Here is a 17,737-nt window from a genome sequence, read left to right as displayed (position 1 = left end):
TTTTTTTTTTTAATAATTTTAACAGAAACAAAGTCGATCCCGCGTCTCCTCTCCCCTTTGCCCGTTTGCTGCAGCCTGCTGCTTTACCCCTTTCCCTTTGCCGCTGTTTTTCTCGCCTGCGATTTTCTCTTCCACCGGCAGCTTCGGGCTTCCTCTCCAGTCTCCATCCAGCGAACGGCGTCCGTGGCTTCATCTCCGGCCGGCGGCATCAGGTTTCCTTCTTTCCCTGTGTTTTCCTACCGTCCGGCGATGGTCGTTGTCTCGAATGCTTCTCTTCTGTTTTCCTTCATTCTTCATAAAACCCTACCTCGACTCAACTGCTTCTCTTCTGTTTTCCTGCATTATTCATAAAACCCCCTTTCCCTGCATGCTCTGCCGTTGTTCCTGCCGTTTTTCTTATTTGGGTTAATTGATTCGATTTCTTGTGTTAGCATTAACGGGTAACGACATTTTGATGAATGATTCTGGTGTATCATCTGAATTTCAAATCTTAGTGGATACCTCTTTAGGCATCAAGCTCAGTTGTCCCATTTGCTGATGGCCTAGGAACACTGCAAATATGCGCTATTTAGATTTTTTTTCTTCTCATGTAGCCGAACTTGAAGACAGCTCAAGTATGTTCTGTTAACCTAACAGATGATCTCTAATGGCTCCATCGTATGCATGTTTGTGTAGGATAGACTAGTAATCTAGTAATTTCTGTGTGTTTTAGATTATCTATGGGAGATTATAGGACCTCGGTTTTGCTATTTTGCATGTTCAAGTTCATTGAAATGGTAAAATGAAAGCTAAGCAGGCAAAGTAAAATGGCTGCAAAAAGGGCACTCTGTCTCATCTACAAAATCTCACTGCTTACTTGTGTTGAGCAGTGCTGAAGAAGCCTTCATTTATAGATAGCTGTGAACAGCCTTTCACATGAAAGTCTTGGAAATGGGTTGTTAGAAGACTTGACCTTTTATATAATGAAGTTCTTGAAACAATTATCAAATTAAAAATCCTGTAGGCTTTAAAAACGGTGCTATTGTGGTGCAAGGTGACTGGAATACCCCTGATTTGTAAAAATGGTGCAACCGGGCCGCTCTAAATAATACCTATTTTGCCTATCAAGTGTGGTTGTGGTATGTGACGACAACTTTGAGAAGTTTATGGATGGAGACTAAGAACTAAAAGATTTGCCATAAGCACTTGTCCAAGTTCAATTATAGGGTTCTTGGGTGGTTTGAATGGTTATGGTGTGTTTCTCTTATAATGCAAAAAGCAAAGAGAATACTTGCATTTCTTTTTCCTACTTGTAGAAGTAGGGGCATCTCTATGGAGCTAGATCTCGGAGTTCAATGGATGATTAATTGAATTGAAATATTAGGGTAGACCATATCATCCTCTTCAAAAACTGTCATAGCAGCAAGTACAATCCTCAAAATAGGCATCTAGCCAAGGGTCCAGAGATGGGTCTAATAGTGGTAGAAGGCTTCCATCTGTGTTAAGTGTTTCTGTGATATTTGTGCTTCATTATGTCGATGCATCACTATTATTTGTGTTTATTGGGGATAATCTTGTTGAAAGGGATCTAAGGGGGGATGTTTTGTGCAAATAAGTGGGCTGGCACTAATTCGGAATTTATGTTTGAAAGATCATGTGATCATATATTAATTTTATATCTCTCCCCATTTCTTGGATTGAACTTGATACATTTATTTATGGACGTTCATTGCTAGATGTGAACTTCCATTTCACGTCTGAAATCTGACTGAAAGTGATTCAGTGAACTATGCAGATTGCATACTATCTATTCTTAAATTTATTATATTTGAACTTTTTTATTTTGTACTTTGAAGGTAAAACCATAAAAGATGGCAAACAGAATGAAAGGAAAAGAAGTTGTTTCAGCTTCTCATGCAATAGGTTCTTCATCTAGTGTGAATGTAGATGCAATAGGTTCTTCATCTAGTGTGAATGTAGATGAAGGTGATATTTTAAAGTCTTTTACACTACCTGGTGAAGCATTTGCATCTGAAGAACTGATGATTGATAATGATATCATGACTAGCAAATTGTAATTTTGATCTTGTTATTTAATAATTTTGTGGTTTATAGACAATTTTTTGTCATATATACTATATACATATTATTATTATTATTATGAAATAATAATAATAATAATAATAATAATAATACAATATTCTCGCCGCACCGCTGCACCTAAATTTTTTGAGATGTGCCGCGCTGGCATCTGCACCCCGCACTCAGGTGACATAGGGAGCACACTTCGGTCTGAGGTGCCCCATGCCCGGACGTGAAACATACATTTTTTAAAATTTATTTTTGCTTTCCAAGAAAACTAAACTGGAGCCGGTGGGCTAAGCGGTAGACTCTTCTCTCTCTCTCTCGGAATCTCTCGCTCATCGACACCAGAAAGCTTGCCGTCGGGAGGTCTTCACCGATGCCGGCACCCCGAAGGTTAGGTTCTCTCTCTCTGTCTCCCCTCCCCCCTTTTCTATGCTTCCCTCGTTTTTGCGTCCCTTTTTTCTGTTCCCCTCTTCTTTTCTCTTCCTGATGCCATTATGGCTAGCATTTGAAGGATCGGGTGGTTTTCTTTGGGCATTTTCTTTGTTGGGTACACTGTACTCTTAAGGTTATCATATACACGAGGGTAGGAATATCTAGCTTAGGCGCTTTCGTTCTCCCCTTTGCTCTATTTCCCTCTTTTTCTCCATCGTTGGTTCCCTTCATTATAGCAGTGAATTACCCTGAATGAGAAAGCAATACCTTAGTTCAAAGGTTATAAATGGTTGTAATAGTTTCTCTTGAACGTTTTGTGGTTCTATGTTAGCAGATGACTGAGAAATGAGATGAGTAAGAGCCATCAGATGGAGTTTGCTGCACATTGGTTATGCACACTTTACTTATAAATTATATCAATTACATTCTTCTGGTTTTATTTTGTTGTTTTCCTTGGCGCAGTTTGCGTGTATATTTCTCTATAGACGTAATTAGGAGCTGATGTACATCAACTTCTTTGGAAGCATTTAATAAATCTTATGTTAGTGCGTCCAGAATAGATATTGACAAATAAGGCTTCGGGAGAGAATTAGTGAAGTTGGATTTCTTTACATGTTCTATGAGGATTTGTTGCCTACAATTTTTCTGTACTGTTTCCAGTGTGTGTGGCTCTTGCTACAGATTTGGAAAACAAAAAAGGCATTCATGCTTGATTTTTGACATCCTTCACTAAGATCTTTAGAAAAGTTAACGGCCTTATTCTACAGGTTGTTTTGGTGCCCAATCTTCTACCTTTTTGTTGCTTGTTGTGCGTGTCATAATTCTTTAGTTGTCCTACATGAGTTTGCAAGAGAAAACAACTATTTATGGCTAGCAACTTCATTGGGCACTTATGAAAGGATTGCTTAAAAATTAAAATGACTCTTATAAAGTGGTTTATAATCTTTGAGTCATTGTGAGCTTTGAAGAACCTATCTGCTTGAAAATTTTATAAAATGTTTAAACAACTCTTTTTTTTTTTCCATGTGTAAATGACTTTTCTTTTGTTTAAGGAAGAACACTCAACAATTGGCTCTTTAGCCTCTTGTTTTGTTGGCTAAGTTGGCATTCATGTATCAAATCTCTATGGTGACCTTAGGGTGCGTACAATTTTGGCTTTTGTGTTCTCCATGTCTGAGGGTTGAAGCTTGAAGAATTATCCAGCTTTTTTCCTGTCTATGCACATTATTTTGGGCTTGTCTTGAAGATTGTCATCTCTGTTTTATTTGTTATTTTCCTTCTCATTTGTGATAAGCTTATCTCCACTTTTGAATAATATTTTTTTCAAAACATAGAACGCTTTTTACTATGGTTAACTGAATTCTGTTAGGATAATCTTTTTTTTTTTGGGGCCATGTAGAAGGTGTTGTTAGGATAGGACGATTTTGAGGATGATATCATGTTTGTTTGATACTACTTTTAGAAGGTTTTGCTGGAACATGTCGATGTGGGGGATTTGGGGATGCCCCCACATCTGTTTGATTTGCTTTCAAGATGATTTTTTGATTGTGGGTGTAATTGTTTTGTCTTGCATTTTGAATATAATTTGATTGTGGTTTTCATGTGCACATGTAAGTAAGGAAGATGATTAACACAAGTTCATTACAATAAGAAGTAACTATTTTGCATTGTTGTCTAATTGTACTGTTTTTCAATTTTGTCATTATTTTTATTAATATTATATACTTTGCTATTCTGATTCTGAAGCTTACACATCAATGCCTTACCTCATGATAGGCTCAATGGCCCACTTCACTTCATCACCTTTAATAAATTTGTGTTTTTCCTGTTGCCCTTGCTCCAATGCCACCACCTGATTGAGTTGACATCAAGCTGCTGGAGATCGATAGAGATCCCAGGACTTCTCCATGTGGTACTGACCTTACAGCAAGAAAGCAAAGAAAACATGATGAATGCAATCTTCATCTCTAAGATAAGGTTAACCTAAAACTTCTCATTATCATTCCTGTAAGATAGGGATTGCCCATGCCCAATATTGATATGGGTGATTGCAGTTTGGATTCAAACTGCTGAAAAAACCTGAGGTCCAAACCTTGTTAAGCCTCTTGCTTCTTCGCTGAACTATATACAGATTGGTACTTTGGATTCTTCACAACTAGCATGTACTGTTGTTTTCTCCTCTTTCACTCCTTCTTTTTCCATGTGTGTCTGCACTTTCTCTTCCTCCCCAACCAGTAACACTCTCTCTCTCTCACTTTCACACACACACACACACATAGAGTGACAAGAGATTTGGCTTTTGGAAAATGGTTCACCACCTCAGGCCTTTCACCTTTGTTTCCCTTCAATCTGTCTTTGTTCTCTTACCTGCATTGATTTCCTTCCGCCATCTTCTTATCCATTTTTTGTTGTTTCTCTTTTTCTTTATCCAATGTAAGAGAGGTTAGTAGTGATCTGGTATGGACACTTTTCTTCACTCCGGTTATGCCCAAGTTCCAATGGTCTTTCCTTTTGTGTTAAGATTGCTTATTTTCTTTTCCTTTTCACTGAAATATAAGTGGATGATATTTGGTTTTCCCTTCTTTTCTCTCACTTATGGCTCCTAAATGGTGGTTAATTGTTGTTGTTGGGCATTATTCTACCTATGTGAACACTGGAAGGCATTGCGATGATTCTGGACAAGATTCCCGATTACTAAAATAAACCACAACGTGAGCACATTCTGATGATAAAGGAAGCAATGCATGAAGCACAAACAGTTTTTTAGAGTTACTTTATCAGTATAGATGGATATGGGAAAATGGGATGAAGCCAGAATTAAATTAAAATCTGAGAAGCAAATTTTGAAAAGAGAAGTGGTAAGTATAAGTTAATCAACAGAGTGAATAGACATTCACTAAGGCATCTCAAGGACTATGGCTTGTGCAAGGGGGTGTCTTCACTTGCTTGTCCACTTGAAATAGAACTGATGCTGATCCATGAAGCTGCTTGACCCTTCATAGATTGCCTCCCCATGTTGATTTTGTATACGTTTGCACTTTGCAGTTTTGCATGTAAGAGCAACAAATTTGTCATATTTTGTGGACATGCAGAAAAGTTGTACCAGAGGGGAATATTGTATGTGGCATCTATTACTAATTGTTATGGAAGCTAGAATCAGTAATTGCCTCAAACCTCGGCAGAATGGTTTCCATCTTGCCCTTTCAGGGTTCCCAATCCTTTGCTTATCTTAGTCCCTGCAAGACGGAAGCCATTGATGCACTTCCCATCCGGGAAAGTATGCCAAGTATGTGACTTTGATAAGAGACTTGTTTCATGTCAGTACGGTAGTCTCAAGTTTTTGCTTGTAGCTTTCCTGTGCAGCTGTTAATTAGATCTTCTATTTTTTATTGTTCAAACTTTGACGTACTTGATTCACCCTTTATGGCTCCATTCTTGCCATTCCGTTCCCCAGGCTTGACCGTGGCCTTGTCATTGTAATGCTTGGACTCATCCTCATCCTCTTCATAAAGGAAAAAAATTGTATAGAAGTATAAAACCAAATATCTAATTTAGTGATGGTAAGCAGTTGGATGCTTTAAAAGAAAAGAGTGGCATGTCTGTTCATTCGGAGGCGTTTTGAGATGAATGCAGAGTTGACCGGAGCATGTGGTTTTCCAGTTTGTTTTCTTTTCATTTATCCAATCTTCTGGATTTCTGTCAGGTTCTTGTTGCTCTTCTATTCATATTTGTCAGTATCATTTTTGGCTCGTCTCACGTGTAAAAATATGCTAGTGGAAGTGCTTCATTATTATTACTTACTATCGTGACCTTCGTAGGACTCTTTTTCCAGCATGTGGCATGTAGCTACTGTGTTATGCTTGAACTAATAACTTGTGCATTTGAATGATATGCTAGGAAAACAAGTTATAGGGAAAACAAGTTAGATACCTTTTATTTGGAATTTAAGAACGATAAAAGTTAAGAAAAAAACGTGTCCTTGCTCCAATGCAGTGATGGGTTTGTGGACATTATTTGAAGGCTTTCTTCTTCTTGCAAATGCATTTGCTATACTAAATGAAGAGCGTTTCCTTGCACCTCGAGGATGGAGCTTCGCAGAGGTTTCGGCAGCAGGGAGGACAAAGTCACTTAAAGGCCAACTTGTGGGCCTTATCTATGCAGTTCAATACATGAGGGTGCCTCTTATAGCGCTCAATGCAATTACCATTATTGTAAAGGTTGTGTCCGGTTAGGGTTTAGTGGGCCAAGTGAAACATATTGTGTTTGTCAATGGAATCTTAAATGGTTGATAGCGGGCATCTTGTGGCAACAATTCGTTGTTCCATAAACTTTCGCACTTCTGTTAGTGGAAAATTTGTGGTGGACCTAATGCCTTGACCTGCACATGGTATTGGGGCTTGTAGCTTTATTGACGTTCTGAATATCTTTAGTTCACGGCGTACTAAATTCTCTCAATCAGTTTATTTCTGTTTTAATCACCGGTATGTATTAACTATGTGCAGCGATACTGGAAAACTTGGTTATTAAGTGGTGTATGGTCCTTAATTTCAGACGACAAGTAGAATCACTGATCCTGCTTGAGACCCATATGATCATTGTCTGCATACCTCAGGAAAAAGGGCTTGATCTTCATCCATCTAGGTTTTTCAGTTTGGGATTGGTGCAGAAAGCATCATAACTCGGTTTGAACTTTGAAGAGGTACATTGAAGGGGTTTTAGTACTGCTTACAAGAGGGTTCAAGCTGGAATTCTATCAAAACTAAGTGAAAGGAGATAAAAAGGACCCATAAATGCCTATTAGTGAATGGTGCGGCGCTGAAGAGTGAAGACTGCTCTCTTAACAGGGCCTTAGTGTATCCGTTTACTGCTTTCTGAACCAACCCTTGGTATAGCATGGTGTCATATAAATTTCGCATTACTATTTGTGTTTGTCGCGACGTTTTAGCAGGATGAAATGAAAATATATGAAAACTATGCTTAGAGCGAAAGGAGATAAAAAAGGACACAAATGCCTAGCACTAAGTTGTTAAACTGACTTCAACTTGTACTTTTCCGATGTGTACTGCCGGCAGAACTTGTGCGTTTCCTCTTTTCCCACTGGAAAGTAACAAAAGATAACAGGGAAAGTTTGTAGGGGAAATAACTATTCCTCGCTTGGCAGTTGTTTGCAGCTCTACGTCTCAAAAGCCATTCACCCCAATTTGATGAAATATCATCCGCACGAAAGCTTTGTCATTGACCTGCACGCAGTTCCTTCTTTTCCCCCCTTTTCCGGTTTAAAGAGAACATTTTTTCTAATCGGAACCGTAAAAGTAGATTTTTCAAAAAATAAAAAAATAAAAATAAAAATATCTGAGAAGATTCATAAAGATGCCATTTTGTTGGAAAAAGAACAATTAATAAGTAGTGTACAATATAACCCAATCGTGAATGCATCATTTTTCTGTTCATTCAACCCAAATTAGCAAATCCAAATTGATTTTGATGGCACTAATTTCCCCCTACAGCGAATAATCGGAACATAATGCAACCAGTAGGAACAGAAAAACCTAAAAAAACGCATCCAGTTTATCCATATGTAGTATATATATTTTTCTATTTCTGGTCTGATAATGCAATTATAGGTCACTGCAATATGCACTTCTAGTCTTATTCGATGCGGAATCATCATACTGGAGAAATAACTAAAGCCCAACAACTTGATCGTAGAGCAACCCTGTCAACCCCTCTTTTTACCAAGCATTACTATTTTGGCCATGTGGAGGGGCGCCCTCTTTCTCAAAAACTTGTTCAAACCAGGAGCCTTCCTTCCTGTCTCAATGGATCGAAGTCATGATTACAACCTTTTGAAACCAATATTTCAACTTACTTCTTTTATATTCTTATGCACCAGGAACTTGGACTGTAGTGAATGCGACTTTTCTTGTGAAACATTCTTCTCGCACTAAACAAATACCAATTCCACAGGTTGTTCACTTGTCTGTACTCTGAAACTTGAATTTCTGTAGAGAAGGTTAATATATAATACATAAAGTCCTTCAGCCAATGCATTAAATTCACAAAAGGAGTAATATTGTCCCTTGCACATTTTCTGGCATTATTTTTGCTCTTTCTATTCCTATATGGTGATCATCGATCTGAAAGTTCATCAAATTACATTGTATATAGTACACTCTGCTCCAAGTGTATAAAACAGAGAACATTATTAAATCTTTCGTTACTCATGAGCTTGGTCTACTAGACTACTACAGGAAATCTCACTGGCCATCACATAATTGATCTGAACTAAGGGGCTTTTGGGCAACAATTATTGAATTAATAACATCATTGGTAGGATGGAAAACCTGAAGAATTCGAAAGGAGGACAAGTCTGCGTCCTCAACCACCGGATACAGGAAGGCTCTAGCTCCATTTGCACTCCTCACGAGTAGGAATCCACCAGCCTTCATGTACTTGCCTATGTGCCTCAGAATCTTCACCTTCTCATCCTTGGTCATTCCCACCAATGCAGCTAAAAATATGCAGTCGAATTCTGCAAGCTCTTCCCTGGCATTCCTTATATCACAGCTCCTGAATGCCATCCTCCTTGCCAGATCTTGGTCTGTCGAGACCAGGAGCTGCGCCATATCATTTGCAGATGCATCAAGATCATAGTTAGCAAAATAAGTTGACAGCATATGTTGGGTAGCCAGAACTATGGATGTCAGAGGCATGGGACCAGAGCCTACGAAGGCGACGCGCTTGGGCTGCAACAGGCCATGGTCGGTCAGGAGCTTGTATTCCAGGCCGGCGAGTTCGATGTAGTTGGAGTAGTAAGGGAACAGATGGAGACAGTTCAACGGCCGGGGGATCTTCGATAGCAGTGTGGAGAACTCGAGCTCGAGAAGGCCTTCTGCGCGTGCACATATGCCTATCAGATCCTGCCGGATTTGCTGCAGCTCAATGGACAAGAGTTTGATGTCTATGGAAGATGGAAGGGTGCACAACTTCACCAATTGAGTGAACAGGCCATTGACATGCATGGAAGGCTTGAGGCACTCAAGCTCGCAGAGGCTTTTATATATTCGGACAATGTTGGCTATCAAATAATCATCAGAGACGCGACAGTCATTGATTAGTTGTGGGGAGGCAGCCATTTTTTGTTGCTGGTATATGATGAAGAAGGGCTCGGCTGGTGGTACCAGATGGTTGTGCGCGGATCTATTTATATGATATGCACTTGTTCATTAATTTCATGAATTCAACCATCCCGCGCGCTATGATTGCATGCAAATGATCTCGACCATGAAGATATTATTAATAAAAACGGTGACATATAGATAAAGTAAAATAATCCATGGCATAAGCATGCTATCCTTTTTATAACCTGCAGGCAGCTTTCTTGGATACCATAGACAATTTCTATTCACACTTTGAGATGAATAGATAGGTCACCTTCTGTCGGGTAATGGAACCAAAGACACCATTGACAATCAAGTGAATCTTAATTTATTGAATTTGCACCTCCTGCACTTGGAGAAGCCTGGTTAGTTAATCTCTATTCCATCTCAGGTGCAAATCAAATTACTTCTCCAATTTATCGTCTTTCCTTTTCCGAGTTTTGCTCGGAGAATCTCTCAACCAGGTGATGCTATAGTTCGACTTTAAACTCTTCGATTCAGAATTCCCACTGCAGATGCATATTTTCCTCTAGAATATAGGGAACTTAGTTCCTGATCAGGGTCTTAGACCCTTTCTTGGGGAGCATGCATCATTATGTTGGGCATGAATCTTGGTCTGCTTTAGACAAACTTTGAAGCTCATAAAACATTAAAACAAAGGGAAATTAAAGCAATTAATGGTTATCCAACAAACTTTTATACTATAGAAGGTTCCTTGTTACATTTGATTCAAGATAGTGCTGGCGGGTCCTCTGGACCATGGCTTATACCATCCTTATTTTGCAGGTCAATTCCCATGTTTTTTAAAAAATTCTGGTTGCCAAGTATATATGTATATAAAGAAAATAAAGAAGCATTTGAACTGATCGTTAGCTATATAATCATTATGTCTAAAAGTTTACAAAATGGCACATGTAAACTTAAAAGCCAATGCATATTATCATTTATTTCTTTTGAAACAAATAATTTACATGTATCAATTTGACAACCATCAATCAAAGTGATTGTACAAGTTATAATCAATTTACATAAAAAAAGTTTCCGGCACATTTAATGCCTGCATAGGATGACCACCATGCTTATGTAACCGACCATCCTTTTTAATTGAAGCCGGTCGCATGCATTACCATTGGTGATGTCAACTATTATTAATTTTCTGTGCCATATATGTGAGGGCAGTTGGCAACTAAAAGCCTACACGATTTATTGTGAATCTGAACTTTGTCAAAGTAATGAAGTCCTTTTAGGTTAATGTTTAAGAATGGTTCTCATACTCTTCATCTTTCTTACATGATCACAAGTTTTATGGGAACCATCGAATAAAGATATGAGGAAAATGTCCACCATCTTGGGGAATAAAAGGCTTAATTTAGGAACGCGGTCATAAAAATACTTTGTTTGGCAGTAGATACCCCACTTCAGACTATTCAGAAATTTTCTGGATTGAAGGCAAACTTTTTCCCCTAAATGAGATTGCCTCTTTCAATGATTTTCTTTATGAATGTGTTTGATTGTCTGGGATTTCAAATCTGAGGCTGATCTTATAACCTTTCTCTTTGGGCCCCATTTAGTAAACAAACATTGGACTTCAAACTTATCGAAAAATGAAGATTTAAGATCCGCAGTGTGTAGCCAAAACCTTATATATTAAGTCCGATGGGAGGAGGAAGGGGTCTGACCTCAATTTATCCTGGGATCTAAAATCCTCACTGATCTCAATTAGCAATACCAGTCTTTGTCCGCCGCCACTTTTGAGAACTTTCAATTTTAAGCCTTCACCTTTTGCTGGATCTCCTGAACAACCAATATTAGCTGAAAAACTTAAGGGGGTGTTTGATTGCTCATGACATAGAAATCCTTACGATTTGACAAACCTTGGTTTTAAACTTAGGGCCCTCCTCTTTTTTGATCTTAAATCCGGTATTTTCTCAATGTAAAAACACAAAACAAGAATTTCAAATGCGGATTTCAGTTTCGACATGCCATATAAGATCTACATGAAAAAAAATCATGCCATATCAGATCCACATCATATTGATGAATTTTAAATATGAAATTGATGAATGTTAAATATGGAGTAGACATAAACCCCTCTTGAAGGACCCAAATTTGGACAGAAAATGCGTGTTTTCACTTTTGAACTTTGAGCTTTTTTTTGGAATATATGGTAGTTGTAAATTTTAAGAGCAAGTTTTTTTTTTTTTTGGTTAAGAAGATTGACGCGACTTCGAACCCTTTCGTTCTCTTAAAAAACGAAGCGAGGAAAAAGAAATTGCCGTGTCCTTTTGGTTGGGCCCCAGCACATGCTGCATGCTGCATGCTGCTGTGCCCCAAAATAAGGGAAAATAAAAATTCTCGTAGTCATTCTTTATGTTTCATTGACGTGAATTAGTCCCAATTCTAAATTAACTTCTGAGGTTTAGGTTTAGAGATGCGTGTCAATGTATCAAATTCGAAAGAGATATTCGCTTTGAATTGCTTCTAAAACAAAGTCTACTTTCTCATTAAAAAAATAGAATTAGATTTTGATTTAAGAAATGACATCTAATCTAATTTGGATTCAATTTTAATTAAATATAGGATCGAATTTATCATTAATTTTTCAATTAAATATCGTATAGCTAAAGCACATATATTTTGAAAGTCAATTTTTAACGTGTCATGCAGTTAGAATGTATTTAAAAGTCGGACTGTGTTGAAAATCAATTTGGGTATGATATAGAGTTTTCTTCTTGCATATTTAAATATGAATGTATGAACATCCAATAACTGCAAAGCAAGGAAGCACCAATGAAATGGTGTGAGTACGGCAATGCATGAGCTGAGTTGAGCTCAAGCTCGATCAGCTCAACTCTACTTGACTCATATCTTGCTTGGTCCGAGCTCGAGTCGTTGAACCGTCGCAGTTTACAATTTCTATGGGCCATCCCTCTTAACGAAGAATTTAACTTTCAGAAAAAAAAGTATTTTTTTTTTTTATATTGAGAAAGTGGAAACGAAAAGTCAGACACTGATTTTGGATCACTTGGCACGTTAAAAATTAAGAATGAAAGAATGAAAGGAGAAAAGCTTTTTCTCAATAATCATATCAAGACTTGGACGAGTTTTGCCTCTGGCTAAGATGCGTGGACAATTGGCTAAACATATCTCAAAAAATTTCTTATTTTTATATTTGAGGTTTTAGGGTATTTTTTCACATTGATATATTGACATCGCTTTACGAAAGCTTATTATTTCCTTGCCATCAAAATCACGGGTTCATGAAGATATGAAAAAGGAGTGCAGAAAGTGCACTGTTGAATATTGTTAACTATGTTTATGCGAGTGTGAAAGAAGAATTTCAACTCTCTAAAAAAAAGAAGCATGAAGAGGTTCTAGTAATCCCGTGTTCTTCGACGGCAAGTAAGTCTCGATTTTGTTAAATGCAGTTCGAGCGTTTCCTTGGGCATGTTTTGATCCGACGGGATCTGAAATCCTTGTTTTGTTCGAGGGTGCAGCTAGAAAATTTTGATTTAAAAACACTAGTTATAAAATATTTAATTTTTAGGTGGTACTTATATAAATCAGAAAAACTGCAATGAAATTTTAATATTAAAATAAATAATTTTTTTCCCTTGTGTGGGTAACTGTCCGGCCTCCGCCCCTGGTCAGACCCATTAAACAAAAAATGGATCCTGATAGGATCTGGGGGTATCCCCTCGTTGTAGTTCTAGTAGGTCCAGGAACCGTATCCATGAATTGCTCCACCTCAGAATTTTGAACCGAACCGTCTGGTTGCGGACTGCGGTTCCTACTGACGCAGACGCCCACCGGGAAGCACTAGCCAGAACAAGAATCGGTTCCCCGCTGACAGCCCTAGGGACCTTCTGCACGCAGAGCTGAGGGTGAGTGCCTGGAGGTGGAGGCATTCACAGATCTTGGCCTCTTCGTTCACTTCCATCTTCGTCGAAGGAAAAGAAAGTGGGGAGGGGGAAAGAGAGAGATGGCGTTTAGATCGAGGGAGTTGTTCAACAAGCTCATCAAGAAGGTGGGTCGGGATAATCTGGCGCCGGGCGTCGAGGAGTCGCTCAAGAAGTGCCTCCCGGACAAGAAATGCGTGATGGGTAGAGCCAAGAGGGGCCTCTAGGCTGGCCGCCACATCCAATTCGGCAACCAAGTCAGCGAAGATGGTGGAAATAAGTAATACCCACTTCTCGTTTTGTTTTGTTTTCCCCTTATGTTGTAAGAGTTTAGTGCTTCTGGATAGAAGTCTACGACAGGTCGCAATCTCGATTTCTGTCTCTTTTGTTCTATGCGTTTTAGTATTTGTCTTCCCTTTTGTAACTGTTACATAGAGAAAGTCTAGGTTCGCATTGGTTCTGTTTCCCCTCTGATAACTGATTCTTGCTACTTCTTGTTCACCCTCTTTTCTCACTGAGTGGAAGGGGTTGGTCTTCGGGTGGAGATTTTCAGGGTTTACGTTAACTGAGATGGCATGGGATGTGGAGTAAGATTGTGGCGTTTCAAACTCGGTATATGAGTTACTGTGTAATTACGCGGTTGGTTTACAAAAAACAATGAGAGTTGTTATAGGATGTATTCTAGGTTTTGAGAATACTAAGTGTTAAGACAAACCATACATTTCTGCGTGTTGGGAATACGTCGATGTGTTGGTAACTTACGAAATAACTTGGTGGTGCTTGTGGTTCATGTTCTATTGCGTATGTCTTGATTGTTTTCTTCACCTTTCATTTTAATAGTAGAATGTTCAATCCAAGCTTTATCTTTATGGCTCCCGGATTTGCTGATGAGTATGGGAAGTTGGTTATGTGGATTGTGGGTGATGGCCGTCGAGTTACAGTTAATATGTTTTATTTCAAGAAAGTGCAAATAATGCATTCAGTTAATATCTGATACTGACTTCTGGTTGCAGTTGAGGACTTCAGGTTTTTGTTTTTGCTTCTATTGCGATGGTCAAGTCTAGTATATGCATGACTTGGATGACTTACAATTTTAATAATTGGCTCTTCTTCTTGCAATGTCGAAGAACTACAATCCTTATAGTTCCATATATGGATATGAACATGTCTCGGATACAGTTAGCTGATTGCATTTTCCAAGCAGAGCTCAGGTGGGGGAGCAAAAAAGTTAATATATCTGAAAACTATTGGAATGAGAATTGGTGGGCTGAGGATAATGGGGTTGCCAGCATTGATTGGGAAAGGCCCGCCCTTGAAGTCAGATAAATGGCAAAGCAAGAGTTGATTGTAATGGTGCGTTTGAAATGGCCAGAGTACCTTGTGATGGCTATTTTTGGTACACTAATGCGAATGTTTGTCTTGCTGTGAAGAGACAATGATTGCTGAAGGAGGGAATAAAAGATGGAAGGTTGATCAATGTTGTAAAGCGTAAACTGTCCATGAAATCAGTATGACTTAGACTGATAATTAGATACATAACATGACATATAGTAATGTACAAAACATGAAGTCAAGTTTTGGAGTTTTACGCCAATTGTTTTGTTAGCTGATCGCAGTTTCCAAGCATAGTTCAGGTGGAGGAGCAGAAAAGCAAATATATCTGAAAACTATTGGGAGGAGAATTGGTGGGCTTGCCACCATTGATGGGAAAGGCCAGTGAGCCCTTAACAAAGCAAGAGTTGGTTGTAATGGTACAGTTGAAATGGCCAGAGTTTTGTGTGATGGCTATTTTTAGCACACTAATGTGAATGTTAGCCTTGCTGTGAAGAGACGATGATGGTAAAAGATGGGGAATAAAAGACAGAAAGTTGATCGATGTTGTAAAGTGCGTAAGGTAACCATGTAACCAATAAGGCTCAGACTCATAGCTACATTATATTGCATAAGGTAGTGTTAGAAAACATGAATTCATTTTTTTAAAATATTAAAAACATGAAAACAATCAGAAAAGTCCAACAAATCTTTGTTAGCCCTGAGTCAAAGAGAGTTGGACCGTGAAAGAACTCTGTCGAAAACATGAAAGTTTGAAACAAAATTCCAACTGCAAAAGAACTCTGTCCAATTTCAAATGGTGGGCATTATATTTAGATCGATGAATATATATCTGAGTGTCTTTCCTTGTTTGAAAACTAAGTCACACGGACGCTGCAAAGTGACTGCCGCACCCGTGTCGACATGACTCGGGTGCGGGTGCGGCTTGGATTCACACCTCACTCTAGTCAACAAGAGTCGAGGGCAGTTGACCGCACCCCGATCATTTCTTGTCTATTTTGGACGCGCACCCGACTCGCGTTTAACTCGAGTCGGTGCGGTCAAACGACATCAAGCCTATTTTTGTCCTTTTTTGATATTTTTTATTTTAAAAATTTTTAATGTTAAAAAGATGGTTTAGCATTGGTTTTCCATTTCTGTGGTCTGTCCTGGTTTTATTGTTTTTTGTTTAGTTGTTTAATGTTTGTACTTTGTAAGCATGTTAATGCTTAATATGTTACATTCATATACACAATACATTATAAATTTATAACTTATAAGTTTGTAATATATATTATTCATATATAATTTATCCATAAAACGTGTAGTGTAGAGTGTATAGACTATAGTGTATACTTTAAATTTCTTAATTCTTACGCGTGTGCATGTGTGTGTATATATATATTATAATAAATTAATAATAACAAATAAAGATTTTCGCCATGCCGCTGTACCTAAATTTTTGAGAATGTGATGCTCAAGCACCCACACCCTGCACCTATGTGACATAGTTTGAAAGCATGTCATGTGAGCCACAATGTTTTGTGTTTTGTGTAGATCCTAAAAAAGAAAACATTTTATTCAATTTTTTATCCCTCATCAGTATATTGGTAGAAATGTCCATATAAAGTTAACCTTCACATTAGTTGTGGCCCTAAAATATCTTGTTTTTATTAATTGAAGACAAACATAATCTAGTCATGGTCATTATTTCAAAATTGAAAAATTTTGTTATCATTTGTAGTTAGTATTTAGGTTCTTGTAATGGTGAATATTGCTTCTCTGCTTTGCTTCATTACAGGACAAGGCGAACCTGGAAACCAAATGTGCAAGAGAAACGGCTTTTCAGTTACATCCTTGACCGTCATATTCGTGTCAAGGTCACAACACATGCGCTTCGCTGCATTGACAAGGCTGGTGGCATTGATGAGTATTTACTGAATATACCTTACAAAAAGCTTGACAATGAGATGGCTTTGTTCTGGAAGGCTAGGATAGAAAAGATGTATGAAGAATTGGGAGCAATGGAAGTTGGTTTTTTCTCGCCTGAAGAGGAACAGAAACTGGAAGAAGGCTTTGAACAGCTAAAAATTGCAAAAAGAGAGGCAAGAAGAGAAGCTCGGAGGATGGCGAGCCAAGGGACAAAGAAGGGGACTTTAATTGAGGAAGGACAGAAAGACCGAGCCATTAGTGATGGTGAAACTCATCCAGCTCAGCAAGAGTCAGCTTCATGATTTTTGTCAAAGCTGCTCTGGGTTCTTGAGGTACATTTTTGAACCTTGAAGATGTTCTGTGCTTGAAATTTTTTCAGAGAGAGTTCTTTCTACAATTGATATGATGATGCCTTAGGAGATGTTCAGGATAAGAGGAAATGCTCCCTGCACAAATGAGCAGCTTTTAGTTAATCCTGAGATTTTAAATGGACTTTTTCATGTTTTCTTGAGTTAACTTCTATAAATGAGCTCAATTCCAGGAAGATGCCATTGTAACTTTGCCAAATTGCAAGACCTGATGGGTCTATGTCTTTAAATGAATGAAAATTTTATGGCTTTTACAGTTGTGATGTAAATACCTGCTACATGCGCCAAATATCTCCCCTGCTTATCCATGTAAACATTGATCATTTTTAAACATGGACCGTGAAGTATTTCACATGCAGGGGGTGTTCTGAGAGGCATGCACATCAAAGACACGAGGTGGTTGTTTGAAAGATTTCAAGTTCTTGCCTGTGCATATCTAGTTTATCCGTGCACGGATGTTTCCCATTCCTTGGGTTAATTCCTGAAACTGTTGTTTCTTGCTGCCCTTGACTGCTTAATTTTCGTAAGGTCGAGGATGAAGGTCGTCATCTGAAAAATAGGAAAAAAA

General features: G+C 38.3%; 2 protein-coding genes and 1 pseudogene across 2 annotated transcripts; 2 read left to right on the top strand and 1 right to left on the bottom strand.

The window, feature by feature from the left end:
* The first annotated feature begins 28 nt into the window (after positions 1–28).
* Positions 29–6,970, top strand: LOC116250294 (uncharacterized). Its single transcript, XM_031623918.2, has 2 exons — positions 29–212; positions 6,493–6,970. The coding sequence occupies exon 2, from the start codon at positions 6,495–6,497 to the stop codon at positions 6,729–6,731; it is 237 nt and encodes a 78-aa protein (XP_031479778.1). The 5' UTR covers positions 29–212; positions 6,493–6,494; the 3' UTR covers positions 6,732–6,970.
* A 1,786-nt stretch (positions 6,971–8,756) lies between these two features.
* On the bottom strand, positions 8,757–9,635 carry LOC116250413 (nicotianamine synthase-like). Its single transcript, XM_031624037.1, has one exon. It carries the CDS (start codon positions 9,633–9,635, stop codon positions 8,757–8,759), a length of 879 nt encoding a protein of 292 aa, XP_031479897.1.
* Positions 9,636–13,448: 3,813 nt separating this feature from the next.
* Positions 13,449–17,514, top strand: LOC116250293 (uncharacterized; annotated as a pseudogene).
* The last annotated feature ends 223 nt before the right edge of the window (positions 17,515–17,737 follow it).

This window comes from Nymphaea colorata, chromosome 3 (assembly GCF_008831285.2).
Source record: "Nymphaea colorata isolate Beijing-Zhang1983 chromosome 3, ASM883128v2, whole genome shotgun sequence".
In the NCBI taxonomy this organism is placed as follows: domain Eukaryota; kingdom Viridiplantae; phylum Streptophyta; class Magnoliopsida; order Nymphaeales; family Nymphaeaceae; genus Nymphaea; species Nymphaea colorata.
This window is presented reverse-complemented; position numbering and strand designations above follow the sequence as displayed.